Here is a 20,037-nt window from a genome sequence, read left to right as displayed (position 1 = left end):
TTTTACGGAGTACTTAGTTTTTCTGTTATAATTTGCTTTAGAAACCACATGTTTAAAATGAGCACTAATAAGCAAAATTTTGCACTATATGCATCTTGAAGAATTTCAATATCTTTGCTATGATATGATAGATGCGCCAATACCCAAAAGAAAGATTACCTGTAGCTGCCCCCCTCACGCGGATACGAGTTTGAACAAAGAAGGGCGTGTTTTGGAAAAAAGAGTTTGGGCAAGGTGTAAACTGTAAACTGGAAGAACATTCAATTCAACAAATCTAAACGCTGCAACTTCAGCATCAGCAGTGAGCAAAGACTCTTGGATTTCTTGGAGGACGGGGAACACGGAAAGATTTCGCTGGCTGCTCCTGTATTTTTTCCACGTCTCTGGGGGAGGGGCGGCCCCGCGCCGGCGCGGGGCCCAGTCCTAGATTTCGTTATATATATGAGAGGGCAGTGACAGGCTGACAGCCCCTGAGGTTGCAGTGCATCAGCAACAGCTAGCCACATCGCATTCCAGCTAAATTCCATAGCTTCGTCTCGGCAGCTCCCAAGTTTTCAGCTGTTCCTGTTCTTTGGGAAGAAGGTTGGGTTCCAAACTCCGAGACCACCGTCAGGTAAGGAACACGGAGCTCTTTCCTTCTGCTCTCAAATTTTGCGTAGCTTTGCTCATGGTTTGGTGGCTTCTTGCTGCCGATTCGGATTAGCGTCTGAAGTAATCTTGAGACCTCTAGCAGCCTAGCTGCTGTTTAGTGTCTGAAGTAGTGCGTCTCAAATATTTCGGTTGTTCTTGAGTGCTAAATGCAGAATTCTGAATCAAATTTTGATCTTTGAAGCCTCTACCCTGTTGTTTTTCATTGCGAGTTCGCAGAAATTTTAGTTAGGAAAAAGTTTCTTCGGCAGTGACGCGGGCTTGAGGTTCTTCTTCAGGGTGTTGGATCCTGTTAACATCAATGCAGTTCAGGCCGTTTCCTTTGCCGTTTAGATGCAGGGATCCTAGACAAATCTTTAGGCCCTTGTGACGTTTCTGCTTGGTAAAGCTGAACGTTTTAAAGGCGTGGCTGCTATCTCGCCTTCAGCTTTTTGTTTATGCTGCTATGGTGGCAGCCGTGGAATTTCTTGGATGCGTTGGTCTCCAGTCGTTTCCGCCGGCTCGCTGCTTGTTCCTTCCAAGTGTTTGTTTGGTTCACTTCATTCTTCTCTCTGACTTTGACCATGTCATGAGAGCACACCTGCCATCCCTCGCTTTCTTCTTGCAAGTTGCTTCTGATCACTGTGCCACCGTACCAGCTGACGCTGAATTCGCATTTCCAGTTTATGGGATTGTACCGCAACGAATGGGCTGAAGCTCTTGGCATCGAGATCTCCAGCCCGAGGGCGAAGGACGGCACCATGGTGGTGAACAGAGTCTCCCCTCCATGGGACGACCAGGAGAAGCTCTGCTTCCCCAAGGGCAAACTGACGCCGTCACTCAGCTTCAAGCTGTGGGAAGCGGAGGCGGCGGTAGCTTCGATAGTGGACCATGACACCAGGCCGAGCCAGCTGAACGTCGACGACGGCCGGAGCTATTCGGAGGTGGTATTCATGGCGCCGCCACCGTCGCCGAGCCCCCGCGTCTCCTCCAGCCCCAAGTGCGAGCGCGACGCCGCGGCGGTGAAGCTCCAGAAGGTGTACAAGAGCTACCGCACGCGGCGGAACCTCGCCGACTGCGCCGTCGTCGTCGAGGAGCTGTGGTGGAAGGCGCTGGACTTCGCGTCCCTCAAGCACAGTTCCGTCTCCTTCTTCAACCTCGGCAAGCCCGAGACGGCGGCGTCGCGGTGGGCGCGCGCCAGGACGAGGGTGGCCAAGGTACCACGCCTTACAGTTGTTCGTCCGTCAGAAATGCCCATCGAGATGCGTTTGGAATTCCATCGGAATCGCAGCTGCTGACGCGAGCTCCTTTTGTTTTCTTGCTCTCGTAGCTTGGCAAGGGTCTGTCGAAGAACGGCAAGGCGCAGAAGCTGGCAAGGCAGCACTGGCTCGAAGCTGTAAGTCACATGCTACATAACCTAGGAAACTAAACTAGAATTAAGATCCAGTGAGATTGCTGCGAGTGATTATTTGTTTACTGATTCCTGCTGCTCTTTTTCTGAATGTGCTTGCTGGCAGATTGACCCGAGGCATCGGTATGGGCACAATTTGCATATCTATTATGATGTCTGGTCCAAGAGTGAGAGTACAGAGCCATTCTTTTATTGGTAAGTGAATCTGAGTTCAGTAGTTTGAACTTGAATTCGTCAGTTTGAAAATGTGGCTAATGTAAAATACATATACTTTTATGAAATGTACAGGTTGGACATTGGGGAAGGCAAAGAAGTGAACCTTGAGAAATGCCCTAGGAGTAAACTTCAGAGCCAGTGCATCAAGTACCTTGGACCAGTAAGCACCTCAACCGAAACACTTTTGTAATGAAAAAGGTACCCAAGACTTTCATCATGAATAATTGGATGATCAATTCTCTTGTGTCTCTTGCTATGAATTGCAGAAAGAAAGGCAAGAGTATGAAGTTGTGGTGGAGAGTGGAAAACTTGTGTACAAGAAAAATGGAGATTTTGTCCAAACTTTGGATGATTCCAAGTGGATTTTTGTCCTCAGCACCACCAAATCGCTCTATGTTGGACAGGTAAACATAAATTCCAGTTAACAAGATGTCCAGATTGCAGTTTTTTCATTGCACCTACACACTGCTAACACAATGTTTGTTCTGTCGATATACAATTGCTTGCTGCATTGATTCTGAAGTTCTTGTTCTTGTTTTGGCTATGTGCAGAAGAAGAAGGGATCATTTCAGCACTCCAGTTTCCTAGCTGGTGGAGCCATAACATCTGCTGGAAGATTGGTTGTCAAAGAAGGAATCCTCAAGGTATGTTCATACTGAAAAATGGTGTTGCGCCTTCAGAAAACTTATCTCATCTGATATAACTGACGGTGGTGCCTCATTTCTCCAGGCTATATGGCCGTACAGTGGTCACTACATGCCAACTGAAGAGAATTTCAGAGAGTTCATCCGCTATCTTGAGGAGAACGGCGTCGACCTCACCCACATCAAGGTAAATGTTAGTACAAAATCCACATCGATATATATGCCACACGTTTGTGCGTTCGCAAGAGAGTGATTGCATCAACATTCAGAACTGACATGACATATGAATGCCATGGTTTCTTTCAGAAATGCCCAATCGACAAAGACGAGGAGTTCCCTTTACTGAGCAAACCTGACGCTCAGCCCAACACCGCCATCTCCGGCGACACCAACGGAACAGGTCACACCATGGCCGCCCCAGCCGCCGATGAGCAAATGAGCGAGCCCGAGGTGGTCGACGGCGATGTTCACCGGACAACCGACGACGGAAACACGAGTGAAGCAGAGGAGGATGACACTGACGTCCACTCGCACACCGACACCGAAGAAGAGGCGCACAGTTCAGAGCAGCTGCAGAAGGAGCCGCCGGCGACGCCGCCGGCAAATGTTGCTGCTGCTGAGCACGGCAAGAACCACCTGATGTGCCGGTGGTCGACGGGAACGGGCCCACGCATCCGGTGTGTCCGCGACTACCCGCAGGACCTCCAGTCCCGGGCGCTCGAGCACGTCAACCTCTCGCCGAGGCTCAGCGGCTCGCCGTCAAGGAAGAGGGACCCGGTGCCGTCCCCTCGGCCCAGCCCGGCGATGATCCTGTCGCCGAGGCTGGCGTCCGTGGGATTCCAGCCTCAGATGGCGGTGTCCCTCACTCTGCCTGACTTGAAGAGGAGCAGGTTGCAGTGAACAACCATTCAGTTCTTGATTCATTGTGCTGGCTAGGTGATCAGGACAATAACTAATTGGTCAGATTGTTTACTGACAGGCCAGTGATTTTTTGCCGCTAGGTTAGTTAGCATATTCCTTCAATTTTTGGCTGTTCATTTGTGCACTTCATTAGTGTACAATTTTTTTTTCAGTTTGTAAATACCATTAGTGATTCTTTTGTTAGACTTAGATGTATGTATGCATAGAGTGCATGTACATTACTTAGTTAAAAGGAAAACAGGATAGGGCAATTTCTTTTTATCGGAAGAAATTAAAGGACAATTTTCTTTACAAGCATGGGTAGCGTTGTTACCTTGGATACACAAGATACATGAATTTAGCACATAACTGGCGGCCGCTCCAATTCCAGCGCCCGCAGCTTTCCACCGCCACCAGTCCGGGCGGCGCGTCCACCGCCGTCCAGTGAGCACGGCACCGGACACGCCTCGCCGGATGCCAGTTGGGCAGTTGCCAGAGCAGATGCAGCACTACTGCGTACACGTCCGTTCCCCGCTCGTACCACGCTGGCCACTGTCGCCGGTGAAGTGAGGAAGTCGCGCTGGTTCGTCTGAGCCACCGACCACCGAGGCGGCGGCCACCGGCTGCCGCGCGCGACTCGCGAGGAAGACGCTCTTGAGGATTGAGATGCTCTCAATCCGGACCGCACATGTCGGATCGGACGGCTTGTAGGCACCCAGGCGTGGGCGGAACGCCCAGGTCCGGGGCTCCTGGCGGCGCAGCACTGATGCCGTTCCTAGCCTCTACCCTCTTCCTCGCAGGCACCTGCAAGCCTCGCCATCTTGCTTCTGGCAACCTCTGGTCTCTGGAGGGTGGCGGGAGCGGGACGGCATGTGGCAACCATGGCGCGCGCGCACAAAGCTCCAACCGAGACGTCGGCGGTCGGATCATCTGCGTCACTCAGTCCCGTGCCCCGCCGGAGAGACTCGCAGCCGTCCGACCATCGCCAGCCTCATTCAATTCCCTGCCCTTCCTACCGGAGTCCTCGCTGGTGCGCGCGACTAGGAGCGCGACACGGCTCTGAGCCTCTGACCAGCCTGCTGAAGACGCGGAGGCAGGTTGAAGAAACAGACGTCGCACGGCAAGAACGGTGGTGGACACCACGGGCTGTAACAAAGTCTCCTCCGATTCATGTCGGGCGGCGGCGAGGATGGAGCTATCGTAATAAGCAGCTGGGCCGCCGCCGCCATGATCGCCTCGTTTGCATGCACCGCGTGGGCGACACCGGTGCAGCCACGACGTCTCCCCGCAAGCACTCGCGTCGGTGGTGCCACAGCGGGCGGCATGCCTGTTGAAGACTGAAGAGCGTGTGCTAAATTTTTTACAGTGTCTACTCTAGCGGCACATCAGTAGCTGCAAACAATGTCCAAGCGGTCTTTGTTTCTGCTGTGCCATTGAAGACTACTCTCATCGGCACGTGTGGAATTTGAACTCATCTCTCGTGCGTGTGACAATGGTAATAAAAACAAAATTTGAGTTTATACATCATGGTTGGACTTTTGAAACAACGACCAGCATTCGAGCCTCTCATGTTTTTGGTCAAAACTCAAGACCGACCGGTGTCTGACTTTCTCGGCCGGTTGCTCATCATATGTTCATACTTCTTCATTCTAAATCCAAGGTTACTAATTTTCTGACCAATTATGCAAATCGGTTTAAAACTCTGATGTCTGAAACTCTGAAGTTGCATGTTTGACGGAATTTGGCTTTGGTGTTCAGTATTCTCAAGCAATTCGTTTGAGCCAAGATATTAGGCCTTTTAATGAGCTTCTGCAACTGCTGATGCTGATGAGCAACAGCATAGTGGCCTTCTGATTGCATTTTCTGTTGGATCCGGGCTGTAGCTTCAATTGGATTAGCCCATATAGGAGCGATTATGTGGTCCAGTAGGGATGATGCCTGTTTTCATGGAAAACAATCAAATGAGTAACCCATGCACTTATACAGACTGGCAAGTTGCACCGTTGCAGTGTGAACAGTGGTGGGACAGTGGCTCTTATTTCCGTTAGCGTGTTTCTGGACCAAATTTTGAGCGTTTTTTTTTTTGTGCTTCTTTCTGTAAGTTCTGCATTATCATCTTCTTTAATTTCAGTATTCTCTGAGCTCTGCTGTGCAAATCAGAAAGAGTAGTGGGTGAGCTTCCTGTTATGTAGATTTGTTGTTCTTTATTAAGCGAATAATTACCTCACTGTTTATCTGCCTTTCCCTTCCCTTTCTGCCAAAAGAAATCACCATACGAGAAGAGAAGCTAATGGCAATTGGCATGCCTACCAACTAGGGAGCGAGAGTTTTGTTAACTTATCTGTTGGCAATTGGCATGGCTCCTTATTCATTACTGCTCATTGCCTCTCGGACACAGCCTGTATTCATGCTTAAGTGAGCTAAAAAGTGGACTAAAAGACAAGATCATATAGAGTGGAGTAGAAAAGACAAACCACCTGGATTAATGTAGTGAGTGAACTATAAGGTAGAACTAAAGTTTGGAATAGGGGTGGAGTATAAGTTAGTGTGGGTTTGGTGCGCACATGGTGCACATGCACACACACATTTTAAGTTTTAGAATCATAAATAAACCATGAGGATACATATTCTTGCTACGATCAGTTTCAAAGAAATTCCAGAGTCCAATTCGCTCGGTCTAGTTTTATGAGTAAATTTGATTCAGATTTTGAGAAGGTAATTCATTACAAATACTTACCACAAGGTCAACAAAAAATTAGTAAAATACTAACCACAAGACTAGCGGCATGCATGGGATTTCTTCATTGACTGGCGCATTTGATTCTGAGATTAATTCTTTTAAAAGAATCCCCATTATTTTTTTAGATCATTTCCCTGCGTGATATTGACCATTGTCGCCCTATATAACCGTGTTCAACCACAAGGCCCAAACACAACTCCAGCAAACGATCGAGCTACTCTTGTTGGTCGTCAACAAGTTAACCCATCAGTATATCAACCAACAATCATGGCTAGCCCATTGCTGCTGGTGGTCGCTGCCGTGATTGCTCTCGGCGCCGGCCATGGCGCCGCCTTCGACCCCAACCCTCTCCAAGACTTCTGCGTCGCCGACACGACATCGAAAGGTTTGATCGACGATCGATCGACGATGTCGTCCTTCACTAGCTTCCTAATTAACCCTGCCGCTAGCTCATCGCAATGGCGATAGATGATCGATCTCCCATGCATGCACGTCTGCATTGGCCGCAGTGCGCGTCAACGGGGTCCCGTGCAAGGACCCGGCGACGGTCACCGCGGACGACTTCTTCTTCGCCGGCGTCGACCGCCCTGGCGGCGCGGCGAGCCGGCGCTACGGGTTCACGGCGCTGCCCGTGCAGATCCCGGGCCTGAACACGCTCGGCGCGTCGCACGCGCGCGTCGACGTGGCCCCGGGCGCCGTGTTCCCGCCGCACTACCACCCGCGGGCGTCGGAGACGGCGGTGGTGCTGGACGGCGCCGTCTACTTCGGCTTCGTCACGTCGTACCCGGACAACAGGGTCTACGCCAAGGTGCTCCGCAAGGGCGACGTCTTCGCCGTGCCGCAGGGGCTCGTCCATTTCCTCTACAACAACGGCACCGCGCCCGCCGTGCTCTACGCCACGCTCAGCAGCCAGAACCCCGGCCTGGTGCTCCTCGCCGACACGCTCTTCGGCGCCGGCCTCCCCGACGACCTCCTCGCCAAGACGTTCCTCACCGACCTGGACACAGCGCACAAGATCGGAGCGAAGTTCCGGTCGTAGGACGATGACAATGTTTCTCTAGCTAGTGTTCAACTTGTTCTTCCAATTTGCAATAAACATGTGCATGATCGAATCGCGACCGTTTAAATCAATGACAACTAGCCACGCTGATTTTACATACGGCTGTGTTGTTCAACTGCCACCCTGTCACCTTCAACTCGAATTCGTATGACACAGTTTGAACTTTGAAATTAAGAAGGAATTGTTTTCCATTTCTCAGTTCGACCTGAGCTAGCTACCAGCCAATACAGTCCCTGCCATTTTTCATTTTTTGAAAAAAAGGAATCAAGGTTAAGAAAATAACTGACCGAACCCAATCATGGGCAGCCAAACATCAAATCCAGAGCCACCGAGCTTCCAAATACTCCCTTGACTCCGATCAGTAGAAGTCATTTTATGATTAATAGCGTCTAGCCGTCTATCAATTCACCACAAGATTAATGCCACTAATTTCACCAGTAAGAATATTTTTATAATACAACTCCTATTTAGAACAATACATTTTCAAACAATAAACAATAAATCAAATGGAGTACCAGATGGCATCACAGATCTACGTTCAGATTACAGAGATACTTAACTTTAATCCATGCTAGACACCAAATGATGTTATACTAGCATCATGAGCAGGTCAGCATGTGGCACTACCAGTGCAGAAAGGGGAATAATATTTCCATTACAGTTACATGTAGAACCTCACCAGAATGAAGCTTATGTACAGATACAAGAGTGAGATAAGGCTAGCTATCATACACATGATAAAATGATATACACTGGATTCCCTTGAAAAACCTGGATGGCCGTAGCAAAGGGATAAAAAATATATGCAGTTGGCGGAGTGAACACAAATTATTGCTTTTCAGATTCCATGATGGAAGAGTGACTCACAAATAAGGACCTGCAGAAGTTTATGTTGTCTAGTTGATCCTGTTCATCACATCATGGTAATACAAGAGAACGCACATAGGTTGTCCGTAGATGCAGAAAAAGAACCAAAATATCATATTGCCAACCTATTGAAGATGCCACAAGTTAGAACAGATTCGCATCCAAGAACAATCCTAACTGTAGCAACTAAGGAAAACATTGGCTCACCATCGTGTCTCTGAATTTATTTTTGAGGTAAGATGTCAATACGATAAGGGGAATCTGGTGAAGGGAAAAACAAAACAAGCTGTAAGAAAATGTTCACATATTATGAGAACTCATGATAGGAGTTTATTAGAAAACAGATATCTTCTGATACTCATAACATAGCAGCCTATCCTTTTTTTTTAAACGGACAGGTACGAGATTGTGCCTATTTCATTGATAGCAGACAATCTAATGAATAGAAAGAATTAATGAAGAAAAAAGGAGCAATGTTGGATATTATCGACAGAATTTGAGTTGTATCCAATTACCTGCAACATGATTCCTAAGAAAGCCCAGAACTTGAGTATGTGGCAGGGAACAGCAACACATAGCTGGTGTAAACAATTATAAAAGAATTGTGTCATAATTTGCTCAAAAGAGGCTGGACTATGAAATTCTGAATGGTATAAAGAGCAAACTTCACCCAAGCAATCTACAGCTTGTAAGTTCAGAACAAAAGCATGTCAAAAGGGACAATTTAAAAACAGAACAGCATATAACCAATGTCTGCAGCCAAAGCAAGTTTACCTCATGGAGTACAGCAGAAACAAAGAATGATATAAAAACAGCAACTTCCTGCAACAAAATTAGCACAAATGACTCTTGTAACAATAACAACAACAATAATAACAGCACAAAGTACTATACTTTCACCTCCAACATAGCAGCTAGTCTTTTAGTAGAGGACAGTAGATCCATACAAAATTCAACACATCCTTATTGCTAAACAAATTCAAATAATCTTTTTTGCTATTGAAATCTTTACAGGTTTATGAGTGTATGAACTTTAGTTTCACTGAATATTCTTACAGTTAATTAGGAAATATAAGGAACTATGAACAAGCATTGAGTGGTCAGGGATCTACAAGGCATACATTGTAATTAAGCTACAATGTAATCTAATGTAACTGGAAGCAACCCGAGCAAAAGCATTCACACAGATATCATTTTACCTTAGATATACCATTCCGCATGCAAGGAAAGTATATGTGACGAACAATCCATTTATGCACAGGCTGTGAAAATGTGGGCATTATTAGCATTTCAACAAATGAAAAAAAAAATAGATAGATCAACAAAGAGCATTACAGAAGAATAAATCCATCAAACTCTAATTAAAACTTAGAGTAGTTCTGCATATCAAAAGAGAAGTTCAGGCCTCATTTTGAAGTAAGTCCATTTTTGACCCCCTCAACTCAGCTTGTCTAATTGTGACCCTCAACTACAATGCTGTCTAAAATGGTACCTCAATTATCAATACTATTCAATTTTGAACCCCACACCCCCGGCCACAGTAGTTGTCCTCCAAGTTGGCATTTTTTTTTACCACATAGGCTGTGACATGGCAGGGCCCATGGGTCCAACTGTCAATCTGTCATTCTCTCTCTTCTTATGGCCCAGTTGGGGAAAAAATAAATTGGAGGAAGAACCTTTGCCATGTTACCTCAAAAAAACACTGGAAAATGGTACTATAATTGAGGATCAAAATTAGATAAATAGGAGAGTTGGGGTGTTTCTCAACAATTTTACAGTGGTTTGCCATTTTTCTGCTGTAGCTTTAAATGGTTATATTTAACCCAACAGTGTATACCACGTCTGAAAGTACATTAGTGCTAAAAGTACTAATGCTTAAAAGAAAAGAAAGGCATACCATATTCCATTTTCTCCAATACTGATCTCATCCAAGTACGCCAGCACAGGCAGCAACAGCACCAGCAAACATCATACACAACATCAGCTATGCTTACCTAGCTTGGTTTTAACACTTGAAAAAAGAAGTAATACTACAAGACAATAGTATTTCACCTCATCAATTGTTTTTGCATTCCACCAGTCTTTGTAGAATTCACGGTCACCAAAGCGAAGAATCTCAGCAAGTATATTCAACCTGTACAAATGTATAAAAAGTTCAAAAGTGCAAATACACATATTTTAAAAAGGCATAATTTTCTTCCAGGTCATGGAAGTCTAAGGGAAGTACGTATATAAAGTTATAGACTGGTGTTTTAATAGTTATGTTCTATGACTGGTCATCAATTTGAATTTGAATGTATAAATAGAAAAATAGAATTTACCATAGATGGAAAACGCAATAGAACATGCAAAGCCACAGGTATACGTTTGGTAATGATAGCTTCAAAACAGTCTCCACAGCATTCAATAGTCCTCCCTTCAGTGGATGTTGAGAGTTCACGACAATAGGATTTATGTACTGCAAGTTTATAGTATCAATAAAAGATTAAGAACTGCAAGATGATATTTTACGAAACATACAGAGATATTTCTTACTTGCTCAATAATGAATCCTTGAAGACCAGTAAATATCAAGTACAGAATAATTTGACGAATTAGCCAACCTTTTCTAATACAAGGAGTTCGAGGATAGCTTGGCTGCAAGCAAAACAAAAGCAGTGCATTGCACCTTGTCAGCAAACCTTTTGTAGCTAAATAGAAACAACCAATCAAAGGCAATAAAAAAAATCAAAATATCTGCTTTAGATCAACATACATGATGAACATAAAATTACCTGATAACAGAGTGTTGGAGCCATCATGAAGTATGCTAGACTCCCAAGAGTTGGAGCTTGTAAATTGTCTATGTCAGCTGCGCTGAGTTCGTTATTGACCTAACAGAGAGGGTGTGTTAGTCTCAAGCAACAACAGTTACAAATATGAAAAGAACATAAGCTGTAGTAACTGAGCCGCTCATGCATGGGGCCAGGCTGGACCTGGAAAATCCTACAACACCTGGCTCAACATATCAGTATTTTTTATTTTTTTTATAATAACAATAATAGAATATGTTATATTCTTAAGAATAATAGTTTTAAGCATAACATGTACAGATATGTGTCTATTTTAATTACCGTTTTATGAACCCAGTTGGGCAAATCAAAGGACCTCGATTCCTGATTCCCAGGCCAAAGCTTGGCCCAGCACCTTGAACCGGACAGGGCCAGACTACCATGAGCACCTCTAAAAGTAACAAGGTACCCAGTGCCGTAGGCTCCCGCACTGTGCGGGGTCTGTGGGAGGTTATTAGCAGGAGGTCTTTCCCACACATCGTGCAATGTGTAGAGGCCACCGCTCGAACCTGTGACCTCTCGGTTCACAGGATGCAAGCACTACCACTTGCACCAGGCCGCCCTTTTTCTAAAAGTAACAAGGTAAAAGGTTTAATTGGAGAAATGAAGGAACATCCAGGGGTGAGAGGCAGCAGTTCATGAATTTTCTCAGAACTGAACCAAAGTTCACTGTAAATATTGTTAAGATTCCTTTGGTACATAAAATGTCACAAGTCACAACTCCTAAAGAATACCCAAATAGCACCAGAAAAACTACTAAAGTAGGTAAACATATTTGGTAAGTCAAAATGATTCTAAGCGTCTTGGGTAGTATTTCAGATGTGTTTAGAAAGTAAAGTGAAAAGAAAAGGAGAAATGCCAATATCTCCTTCCCCGGCGACTCTAATAGTTTGCCTCTCACAAGAAGGAATATGGATAGGTAGATTCTGTGGCAAAAGAAAATCAAGAGTTCTATCAAGTCAAAAGCCCCTCGGGTAGTATTTCAGATGTATTTAAAAAATCAAAGTGAAAAGAAAGACAAATAAAGCGAAATGTGAATGTCTGCTTCATTGTGACTAACTGATCCACATAAAGCAGGTAGGAGCTTAAAGAAAATACAGCATAAATGAAGGAAACAGTAGAACACACGACATACCTTCTTGCCACTTGTGATCAATTTCCTTATATCATGGTTCGTATGTGCAAAAGATACAAGCTTCAGCCAAACAATGCAGGCAATAAACATCAACAGAAAGCCGGACAAAACTGCAGAATCACACCTGAACCAAGTTACAGAATTTGATATTAAACAAAGCAAAATGATATCATATTTGTTTAAAACCTCTATTTCTAAAATGTTCTGAATGTGATTTAACTTTTCATATAGGCTTATGGTAGAGACTTTTAAAATAAGCTTATGGTAGCTTCATACAAACTATACAAAATAGTGGCACATGCATTTTTTTTCTGCTTCTATGCGCCTTCTTGATAAATTGGATCACGATATCTTGATGCAGAGCACAGTGAATAATCAATCATATATTTAGAGATTACATATACTTACATAAGAATTACGAGCACTGGATATACAATTTCAGCCGTTGTAAGAAAGATGTGAAGACCGGCAGCAGCCTGAATGAACGATAAATCAATGGAATATCAGTAACTTTTGAAGAAGCAATATAACCAAAAGACACAACTCTTTTTATCAAATGCAATGAATAACCCATATGCAATATGGAGTTATGGACAATCATATAAATTGTTAACGAAAATCCATAAATCAGAAAAGTAAGGTTTATAGCTAGCAGGTATCTGCTTACAGCATCAGTAATAATATTGTTGAATGCCAGCTTTTCAACTGCAAATGCCCCAAGGGGGAAAACAGGTAGACTAAGGCTGACAAAAAGGATTGAAGAGATGATAAGTTTAGGGGATAATAAAGCATTGAAGAAGTGGACAACAGAGAAGTTTTGACTATTACCAACACATTAGCAGTGGCCAGTCGCGCAATGATGTAGCATTAAACCAAAAACCAGATCTTATTAATAAGCCATACTGCAAAAAAAAACATCAGAAAAAGACCGCTAAATAAATATGCTATGTGAAAGGAGGGTTGATAGCTACTTGCTCGACGAAAAAATTCTGATAAGAACCTTCATTAAGTTCTCTATAATGAGCCTGCTGTTCACAGCAACCAGAACAACGATACATAAGTTGAAAAGGCCTGCATGACTCTGTTAGAAACAACAAAAGAGAAGTATATTAGTTAATAGACATCTGATCAGCTGGATGATATTGCCCTCTAGAAACTTGTATTCTAAATAAATAGTACAACAAAGATACAAAGAGATGAAACAGAAATTAGAGGAAAAAGGAGAGCAACAGCCGCATTCATTGTGGCCTCATCTTTGGCTCAAATTGTGGGCTGCATAGGATGTCTCTAAAGGAGGTCACGTGATTTGAACCCACAACGCCCAACTACCAGTACCCAACTAATAAAGTTCCGTTTTCCCACACTACACAAGACACACCATGCCACTAGTTAACTTCGTCATCAAATGAAGTATACAACGAAATGAACTGTTGGGATCTTCAAACGAATAATAGCGCCATATATGGCTCGTGCTTCTCGCACGCATCAGCATGACGAAATGTTTACTTTCCCCTCCCAGATTTCGGCCACAAAGGCGACACCTTTATTGCACATGCACATGGAAGCTCCCCAATTATGGTTAGTTGGTTAAAACACAGCAGCCAAAAGTCGTAACTGATGAAATCAACTAATCAAGCATGATAAGACAGCTAAATCGCCCGCAGAGCATCTGGCAATTCCGGTGAGCAGCTCCGCGCGGCAATGAAATAGGGGCCCTGCTCTCACCTGCTTGAAGATGGCGGCGGAGCTGAGGGGGCTCTCCTTGGCCTTCCGGTGGACCGGCGCGGCCGCGCGGAAGGTGAAAGCCGAGAAGTCCCCTCCCCCGGCGGCACCGCCGGCGGACGAAGCGTCGCCGCTGGTGTCGCGGCGGCGGGACGACGAGGAGGGCTCGCTGGCAGCGGACTCGTCCCCGGAGTCGGCCGCGAAGCTGGCGCGCGCGGCCACCGAGGCGCCGGACCTCACCCGACGGCGCAGCGCGGCCGCGAAGCGCTCGACGGCGCCCCCGCTCCCGCGGGCCGGGCGCGGCGGGCGGCGGTGGACGGGCGGCGGCGCCTCGTCGGAGTCGCCCATTGGAGGGGTAGGGCTTGCCTGCTCCGTCTCCCTCTCCCCCTTTCCTCCGTGCGCGTGTAGGTCTCTCGATTCGGTGGAGACGAGGAGGCGACGCGGTGGACGGTGCCACGGTGGTGGCGAGGGGTGAGACCGGTCTATGACGTAGTAGTATCGGCGAGGACAGCTTGGTTTACACGTTGGGCCGTGACGGGGGGCCCACGTGTCAGGGTGCCGGTGTAGAAGAATCAAGATCCTTTCTGTTCGAGTGTTCGTTTTAGCGTACGGCTTAGGAAGAGTATATAAGCAAGAAAAAAAAGAAGAAAGTGATGTGAACATTCAAAAATTTAAAATATTCAGAAGAACAAATCCGAATTTGCAATCCGCGCTGAGGGTGTGTTTAGTTGGTGAAAAAATTGGATTTTGGTATTGTAGCACATTTAGTTGTTACTTGACAAATAATGTTCATTTATAGGCTAATTAGGTTTATAGATTTAGCTCGCGCAAATCAGTTAGACTTTGTAATTAGTTATTTTTTCAGCTGTATTTAATGCTCCATGCATGTGTTCGAAGATTCGATGTGATGGATACTGTGCAAAAAAAATTTGGAACTAAACATGGCCTAAACTCCTCAAGCACGTCTGGGGCAACCAGAGGGTTTGAATCCCTGCACCTGCACCGCTCCCTCCCTCGCGTCCAATAAACAACCTATAGATAGGTTGCACAACCTCTTCATGGATGAGTACAATTTTTCGCGATGAATCTAATGATGGTAATTAATTAATGATTGGCTGCAGTGATGCTACAGTAATCATTCTCTAATTATGCGGTCAAATGTCTTATTAGATTCTTCAGGGTTTCTAGCGCGGGGCTCTGGAGTTAGTTTTGTAATTGCCTTTATTTAATACTTTCAATTAGTGGTCAAAGTTGATTATAGGAAGCAACCAAATAGGGCCAATATAGGAATGCAAACAATATGCACACGGCACAAATGTTCATATACATGCATGAATATTTACCTCTATAGTAGGGTGGCCATTAGTCGAGAGGTCGATTTTTTTTCCCCGGACAACTAATGTGAACGCAATGTGATAGCAATTTTCTATGAGAGAGCACTAGAGAGTTGGGGACTGCATACCGCGAAGAGGAGGAGAGGCGGCGGTCCGGGTACGGCCGCTAAAGGACGGAAAAGCCCAAGAGTCAATGGATTAAGAGAAGATTCCCTTCATCAAGAGGTCATCGGTGGGCTCGGAAGCTTAGTACGGGAGTAGTCATCTTTGGTGGGCCGCCGGCCACCATCCTTTCTCGGTTGTTCATCTTGTTATAATTTTACGGCTCGATGTCTCAGTAGCACACTTGCGCGTTGTATAAGATATTTTCTATCTTAATCAAAAGATACGCAATTTTCTTGCGTATTCGATAAAAAGAGGTCATTGATGGGCTGTTCTTTTGTCAACTGAAGAATAGCATTGGTTTTTTTGTTCTTATCTGGTCATGGGCAGCAGCTCTATGGATGCTTGAATTGAAGGCAAGTTAGCTAGAGAGGCACTTTGCGGGTCTGGATTGTCTAATGTTAGATGATGCACAGACAGGCCTGTCAATGAACTCTTACCAATCCTGAATCCACCACTATGCCTACCCATACATGTACAGATCGCTTCCTTTTCAGGAAAATAATAATAATACTGAAGAGTTCATTTCACTGTACATCGCGCGCGCAGCCCAGGCCCCTTTGCTTCCCGCCAAGTTCAAATCAAAGCCACCATTTGCACTGGCAGCCGCAGCCGCCGCACAAGCAGCAGCGAGGCCACCACGCCGGCGCTGGCGACGGCAAACAGCACCCTAACTCGCACCATCCCGCCGCCGGGGCCTTCGTTTCCGACGCCGGCGCCTTCTCCTGCTCCATGGCGACCTCAAGCCTGCAAATCAACGAGAGACCTTCACACGTCAGGACGGACGATGACGGCGACGGCGACGATGAGCTAAAGGAACCACGCGTCCGATCCAGCAAACAACGATGGGCTCGATCACGTACGTCACCACGGAGTGCTTGCCCTCGGTGGAGACGCTCTCGGTGGTGGTGGCGAACCTGACGGACTTCCTGGTCTTGCCGGCGGCGGCGCCGATGCACCTGGCGCAGTCGTGCCTCACGCACAGCCCCCCAGAGCGCACCGACGATTCGGACAGGGACGGCAGCTTCAGGGGCGCGTCGCGCCCGGTGGGGAAGCTGGGGAACCCCGCGGCGTCGTAGTACAGGTCCGCGTACATCGCGCCGAGGTCGCCGGAGTGGCTGAGCTGGATGCTGAAGAGCGACTCGTTGGAGGTGACGCTCCAGTCGGCGGGGCTCGTCGTCGTCGACCGCGTCCGGAACATGGACGACGGGAGCCGCTTGGGGTCGTACGCGGCGGCGCCGCCCTCGGGCCTCTGCTGCTGCTGCGCCATCATCGTCTGCGCCGCGGGCGCCCGCGTCGCGGCCGGCTCGAAGTCCAGGAACTCGGCGTCGGCGCCGAGGTCGGACGCCTCGATGTGGAAGAAGCTCTCGTAGGACGAGGTGGAGGAGATGGAGGAGAGCTTGCCGAACTCGGGCGCCGCGAAGGGGATGCTCTCGGACGACAGCTTGTTGGACGCCGGCAGGTAGTTGGTGGAGGAGGACGAGGTGGAGAGCGCCGGTGACGCGGCGGGCGACGAGAAGGAGGTGGTGGAGGCGGAGAGCATGCGGTCGTGGCACGCGACGGGCTCCTCGCGGGCGCAGGCGCAGGCGCAGGCGGACATCTGCCTCCTCAGCATGGCCGCCGCCTCGGGCGTGGCGCCGGACCCCGAGCCCTGGTCCGGCGGGGGCGCCATTGTCACGAGCGGCCCGTGGTCGCGGCGGCGGATCCCCGCTCGCCGCCGCGCCCGCTCCGGATCAGATCCGCGGATGGCGGCGAGGGCGCCACGGATCTGCGCGCGGCTCGATCGGGATTACTCGGTATCAGCAACATTGGAAGAAATCAATCTTGATCGGGGAATTTTACGAAAAGGACGATGCAAAGACGATTGTTGAAGCAACACGTTGAATCGGATCCTTCTTATTATTACTGTACCTGAGAAGAAAAGAGCGGGCTTGGACATGGAGGAGCGGGGGCGACGGCCGGAGCTCGGCGGCCGGGCAAGAAACGGAGCTCCGACAAGGGGAACGGCCGGCCAGGCGCTCGGTTTTATACGCGTGGAGAGGACGGAGCTGGCGGACGCGGCCGTCAATCGCCGGCCATTTCGGCTGGAAGCGAAGCTACTTTTGGCCGTCGGAATTAACCGACCAACTGAAGCCACGCCATGGCACGCGTGCTCGCGACACCCTGGACTGGCCGATCCACCTCGCTCCGTGGCGCCCAAAATAAGGCTCGGGTCCGGTGGCCGCGCGCACCGCCGGAAGGAAGACACAGGCGGCGGAGAGTTTGCACGAGCGCGTGGCGGCTAACATTTATTATTTTTTTGGGGGGGGTCCATAAACTACCAGCCGCCGTAGTCTCACAGTTTCTTCTTTTCTCGCGTCCGCAGCCCGTCCAAATATTTTCAAATTCCAACACAAATAGATGGTAAAGCGTGAGCGTGGTGGTAGACCAACAGCGCACGCAGGACAGCTGGAGCACGACCTCGTGCACTGCCCTGTATCGTGGGCACCAACGTAATAGTTTTTTCTCATTTGTTTTCCCATGATCCGGACGTCCTGCTAGTGGTTTTTAGTTTTCTTTTTTTTCAACAATAGAAAATAAGTAAATGTTGAGTAGTATATATTGTTTCAATATTTCAAAATACAGAATTCAACAATACTTCGAGTGTGGTTCAACATTTTATGTAGATATGTTGAAACAGTATATCTAAAATGTTGAGCTAATACACCTAGAATGTTGAAATTAAAAAAAAGCAAAACATATAATCATATGGGATCGCAAATTGTTAGAAAAATTCTCATAGAGATGATGGTTCAAACGGAATCCAAATTGAATGCACCGTTTAAGAGAAAAAATAGTTTAAAGTTTGAAATTCAAACTCTAGTGAGCCAATAATGTCCCGGCGCACCTGCCTTTTGAGGGGTCCCCACGCCAACCCAGATAGCATTAGCTCGTCGTGACGTCGTCCTAGTCTCATCCTGTCCGTTAGCTTCCACTGATGCACATATCTTAAGGCGGAAGGTATGGAAGAAATTTTCTTCCGGAAGATGCATAGGAATCCTGGGCGGCGAGTGGGAGTGTCTCTTCTCCGGCGCACCACTTCGGCCCATCCGCTCTCCTCTGGCATGAGCCGGTTAAGATTAAGCCCAACTACCAAATTTGGCCCAGCGGCGTGGAACTGGCCCGTCAAACCATACTTCCTACTTTTTTTTACTTGGTTTAGTTAGGTTAGCCCAACATAGAGCTTTTCGGAGAAACGATCCATCAGGCTCGCTTCATGTGATTATAAAATAACTCCTTCAAAATATACCGAGTGCCTTGTAATTTTAATAAGAGTATGAAAATATGAAATTATTTCATATATAAACAAGTAAAGCACTTCCTTGATAAAAAAAAGGTGCTCCGAAACTACTGGTGAAAATCAAACTCTCAGGTCTTCAATTATTTATTCTCAGACTACAAATTCTGGTTGGCAACTTGGCATACACATTCATGCATATGGATCGCTTCTAGAAGTGCGGAATACCTCATGCGCTTCCAGCTTCGTTGTAGCCTGGAATGTTTATCTGGCCTCTAGCTTGGATAAAAAGGTATGCATTGCATCAGAAATGGCAAACGTTGCCAGCACGGGACAACGCGGATTCTAGTTGGCAACGTGCTAAGTAAGAGTCAGCAGGTAGGATGGCAGAACCTCTTCATCAGGAGCATACTGATGAATTGGAGCGGAACACAATCTAATTATGAAAAGGAAACTGTCAAGGTAGTTGATTAATAGCGTTCCTTCCTTGCTTCCAATTAACAAGGTCGACGTGACATACATTCCTTGCTTAGAGACGTTTTGCTTTGGGATCGACTCCCCTGATGTGCACCATTACCCATTTCTTCTAGAAGCTGTATAGCTCAAAATTTTTCTTAATTTCTTGGAGTACCTGGGGATTTATCAGCTATATATATATGTTTGTATAGCTGATCCTTAGCTAGTTCAAGCTGTTACCACTACTACAGAAAACCCTATCCCAAACGCCTCATCACCGCCGGTTCTATTCTAACCGGTGGTGATGTGCTATCACCGCCGGCTCAAAATGGAGCCGGTGGTGATAGCCGTCATCACTACCGGGTCTTATTACGACCCGGAGGTGATAGATATAACGGGCATCACCGCCGGTTCGTAACACGACACGGCGGTGATAGACGTTACGAACCGGCGGTAATGCGAACACCACCCCATATTATCCTCTCCCTCTCATTTTATTTTTTTCCCAATTTTATCCTCTCACTCACCTCCTCCTCCGGTCCACCTCCCCACCGCTAACTCCCAGACCGCCTTTGGTCGCTGCCGCCGCCGCCTTCGCCCCCAGGCCGCCTCCAGTGGCCGCCGCCGGCGGCGGCGACGATGCAGGCAGCGGCAG

At 47.1% G+C, this 20,037-nt stretch overlaps 4 protein-coding genes across 4 annotated transcripts; 2 read left to right on the top strand and 2 right to left on the bottom strand.

Annotated features, from left to right (window-relative positions):
* Positions 1 to 474: 474 nt before the first annotated feature.
* LOC120664348 (IQ domain-containing protein IQM5-like) lies at positions 475 to 4,126 on the top strand. The gene is made up of 9 exons (XM_039943525.1): positions 475 to 613; positions 1,311 to 1,844; positions 1,958 to 2,023; positions 2,145 to 2,233; positions 2,327 to 2,414; positions 2,521 to 2,658; positions 2,806 to 2,898; positions 2,984 to 3,085; positions 3,205 to 4,126. The coding sequence occupies exons 2-9, from the start codon at positions 1,314 to 1,316 to the stop codon at positions 3,796 to 3,798; spliced, it is 1,701 nt and encodes a 566-aa protein (XP_039799459.1). The 5' UTR covers positions 475 to 613; positions 1,311 to 1,313; the 3' UTR covers positions 3,799 to 4,126.
* A 2,619-nt stretch (positions 4,127 to 6,745) lies between these two features.
* LOC120664350 (germin-like protein 5-1) lies at positions 6,746 to 7,697 on the top strand. Its single transcript, XM_039943527.1, has 2 exons — positions 6,746 to 6,923; positions 7,048 to 7,697. Exons 1-2 carry the CDS (start codon positions 6,806 to 6,808, stop codon positions 7,575 to 7,577), a joined length of 648 nt encoding a protein of 215 aa, XP_039799461.1. The 5' UTR covers positions 6,746 to 6,805; the 3' UTR covers positions 7,578 to 7,697.
* Positions 7,698 to 8,090: 393 nt separating this feature from the next.
* On the bottom strand, positions 8,091 to 14,607 carry LOC120664349 (diacylglycerol O-acyltransferase 1-1). Its single transcript, XM_039943526.1, has 16 exons — positions 14,157 to 14,607; positions 13,432 to 13,512; positions 13,260 to 13,333; positions 13,099 to 13,174; positions 12,840 to 12,907; positions 12,432 to 12,555; positions 11,240 to 11,338; positions 11,001 to 11,102; positions 10,787 to 10,923; positions 10,518 to 10,599; positions 10,363 to 10,383; positions 9,665 to 9,727; positions 9,240 to 9,287; positions 8,981 to 9,043; positions 8,673 to 8,726; positions 8,091 to 8,590 (listed from the first exon to the last, which is right to left on the bottom strand). Exons 1-16 carry the CDS (start codon positions 14,499 to 14,501, stop codon positions 8,495 to 8,497), a joined length of 1,533 nt encoding a protein of 510 aa, XP_039799460.1. The 5' UTR covers positions 14,502 to 14,607; the 3' UTR covers positions 8,091 to 8,494.
* A 1,623-nt stretch (positions 14,608 to 16,230) lies between these two features.
* Positions 16,231 to 17,321, bottom strand: LOC120667557. Its single transcript, XM_039947611.1, has 2 exons — positions 16,513 to 17,321; positions 16,231 to 16,396 (listed from the first exon to the last, which is right to left on the bottom strand). The coding sequence occupies exons 1-2, from the start codon at positions 17,319 to 17,321 to the stop codon at positions 16,231 to 16,233; spliced, it is 975 nt and encodes a 324-aa protein (XP_039803545.1).
* Between the last annotated feature and the right edge of the window lie 2,716 nt (positions 17,322 to 20,037).

The sequence above is a fragment of the Panicum virgatum genome, chromosome 3N, assembly GCF_016808335.1.
Source record: "Panicum virgatum strain AP13 chromosome 3N, P.virgatum_v5, whole genome shotgun sequence".
Taxonomy (NCBI): domain Eukaryota; kingdom Viridiplantae; phylum Streptophyta; class Magnoliopsida; order Poales; family Poaceae; genus Panicum; species Panicum virgatum.
This window is presented reverse-complemented; position numbering and strand designations above follow the sequence as displayed.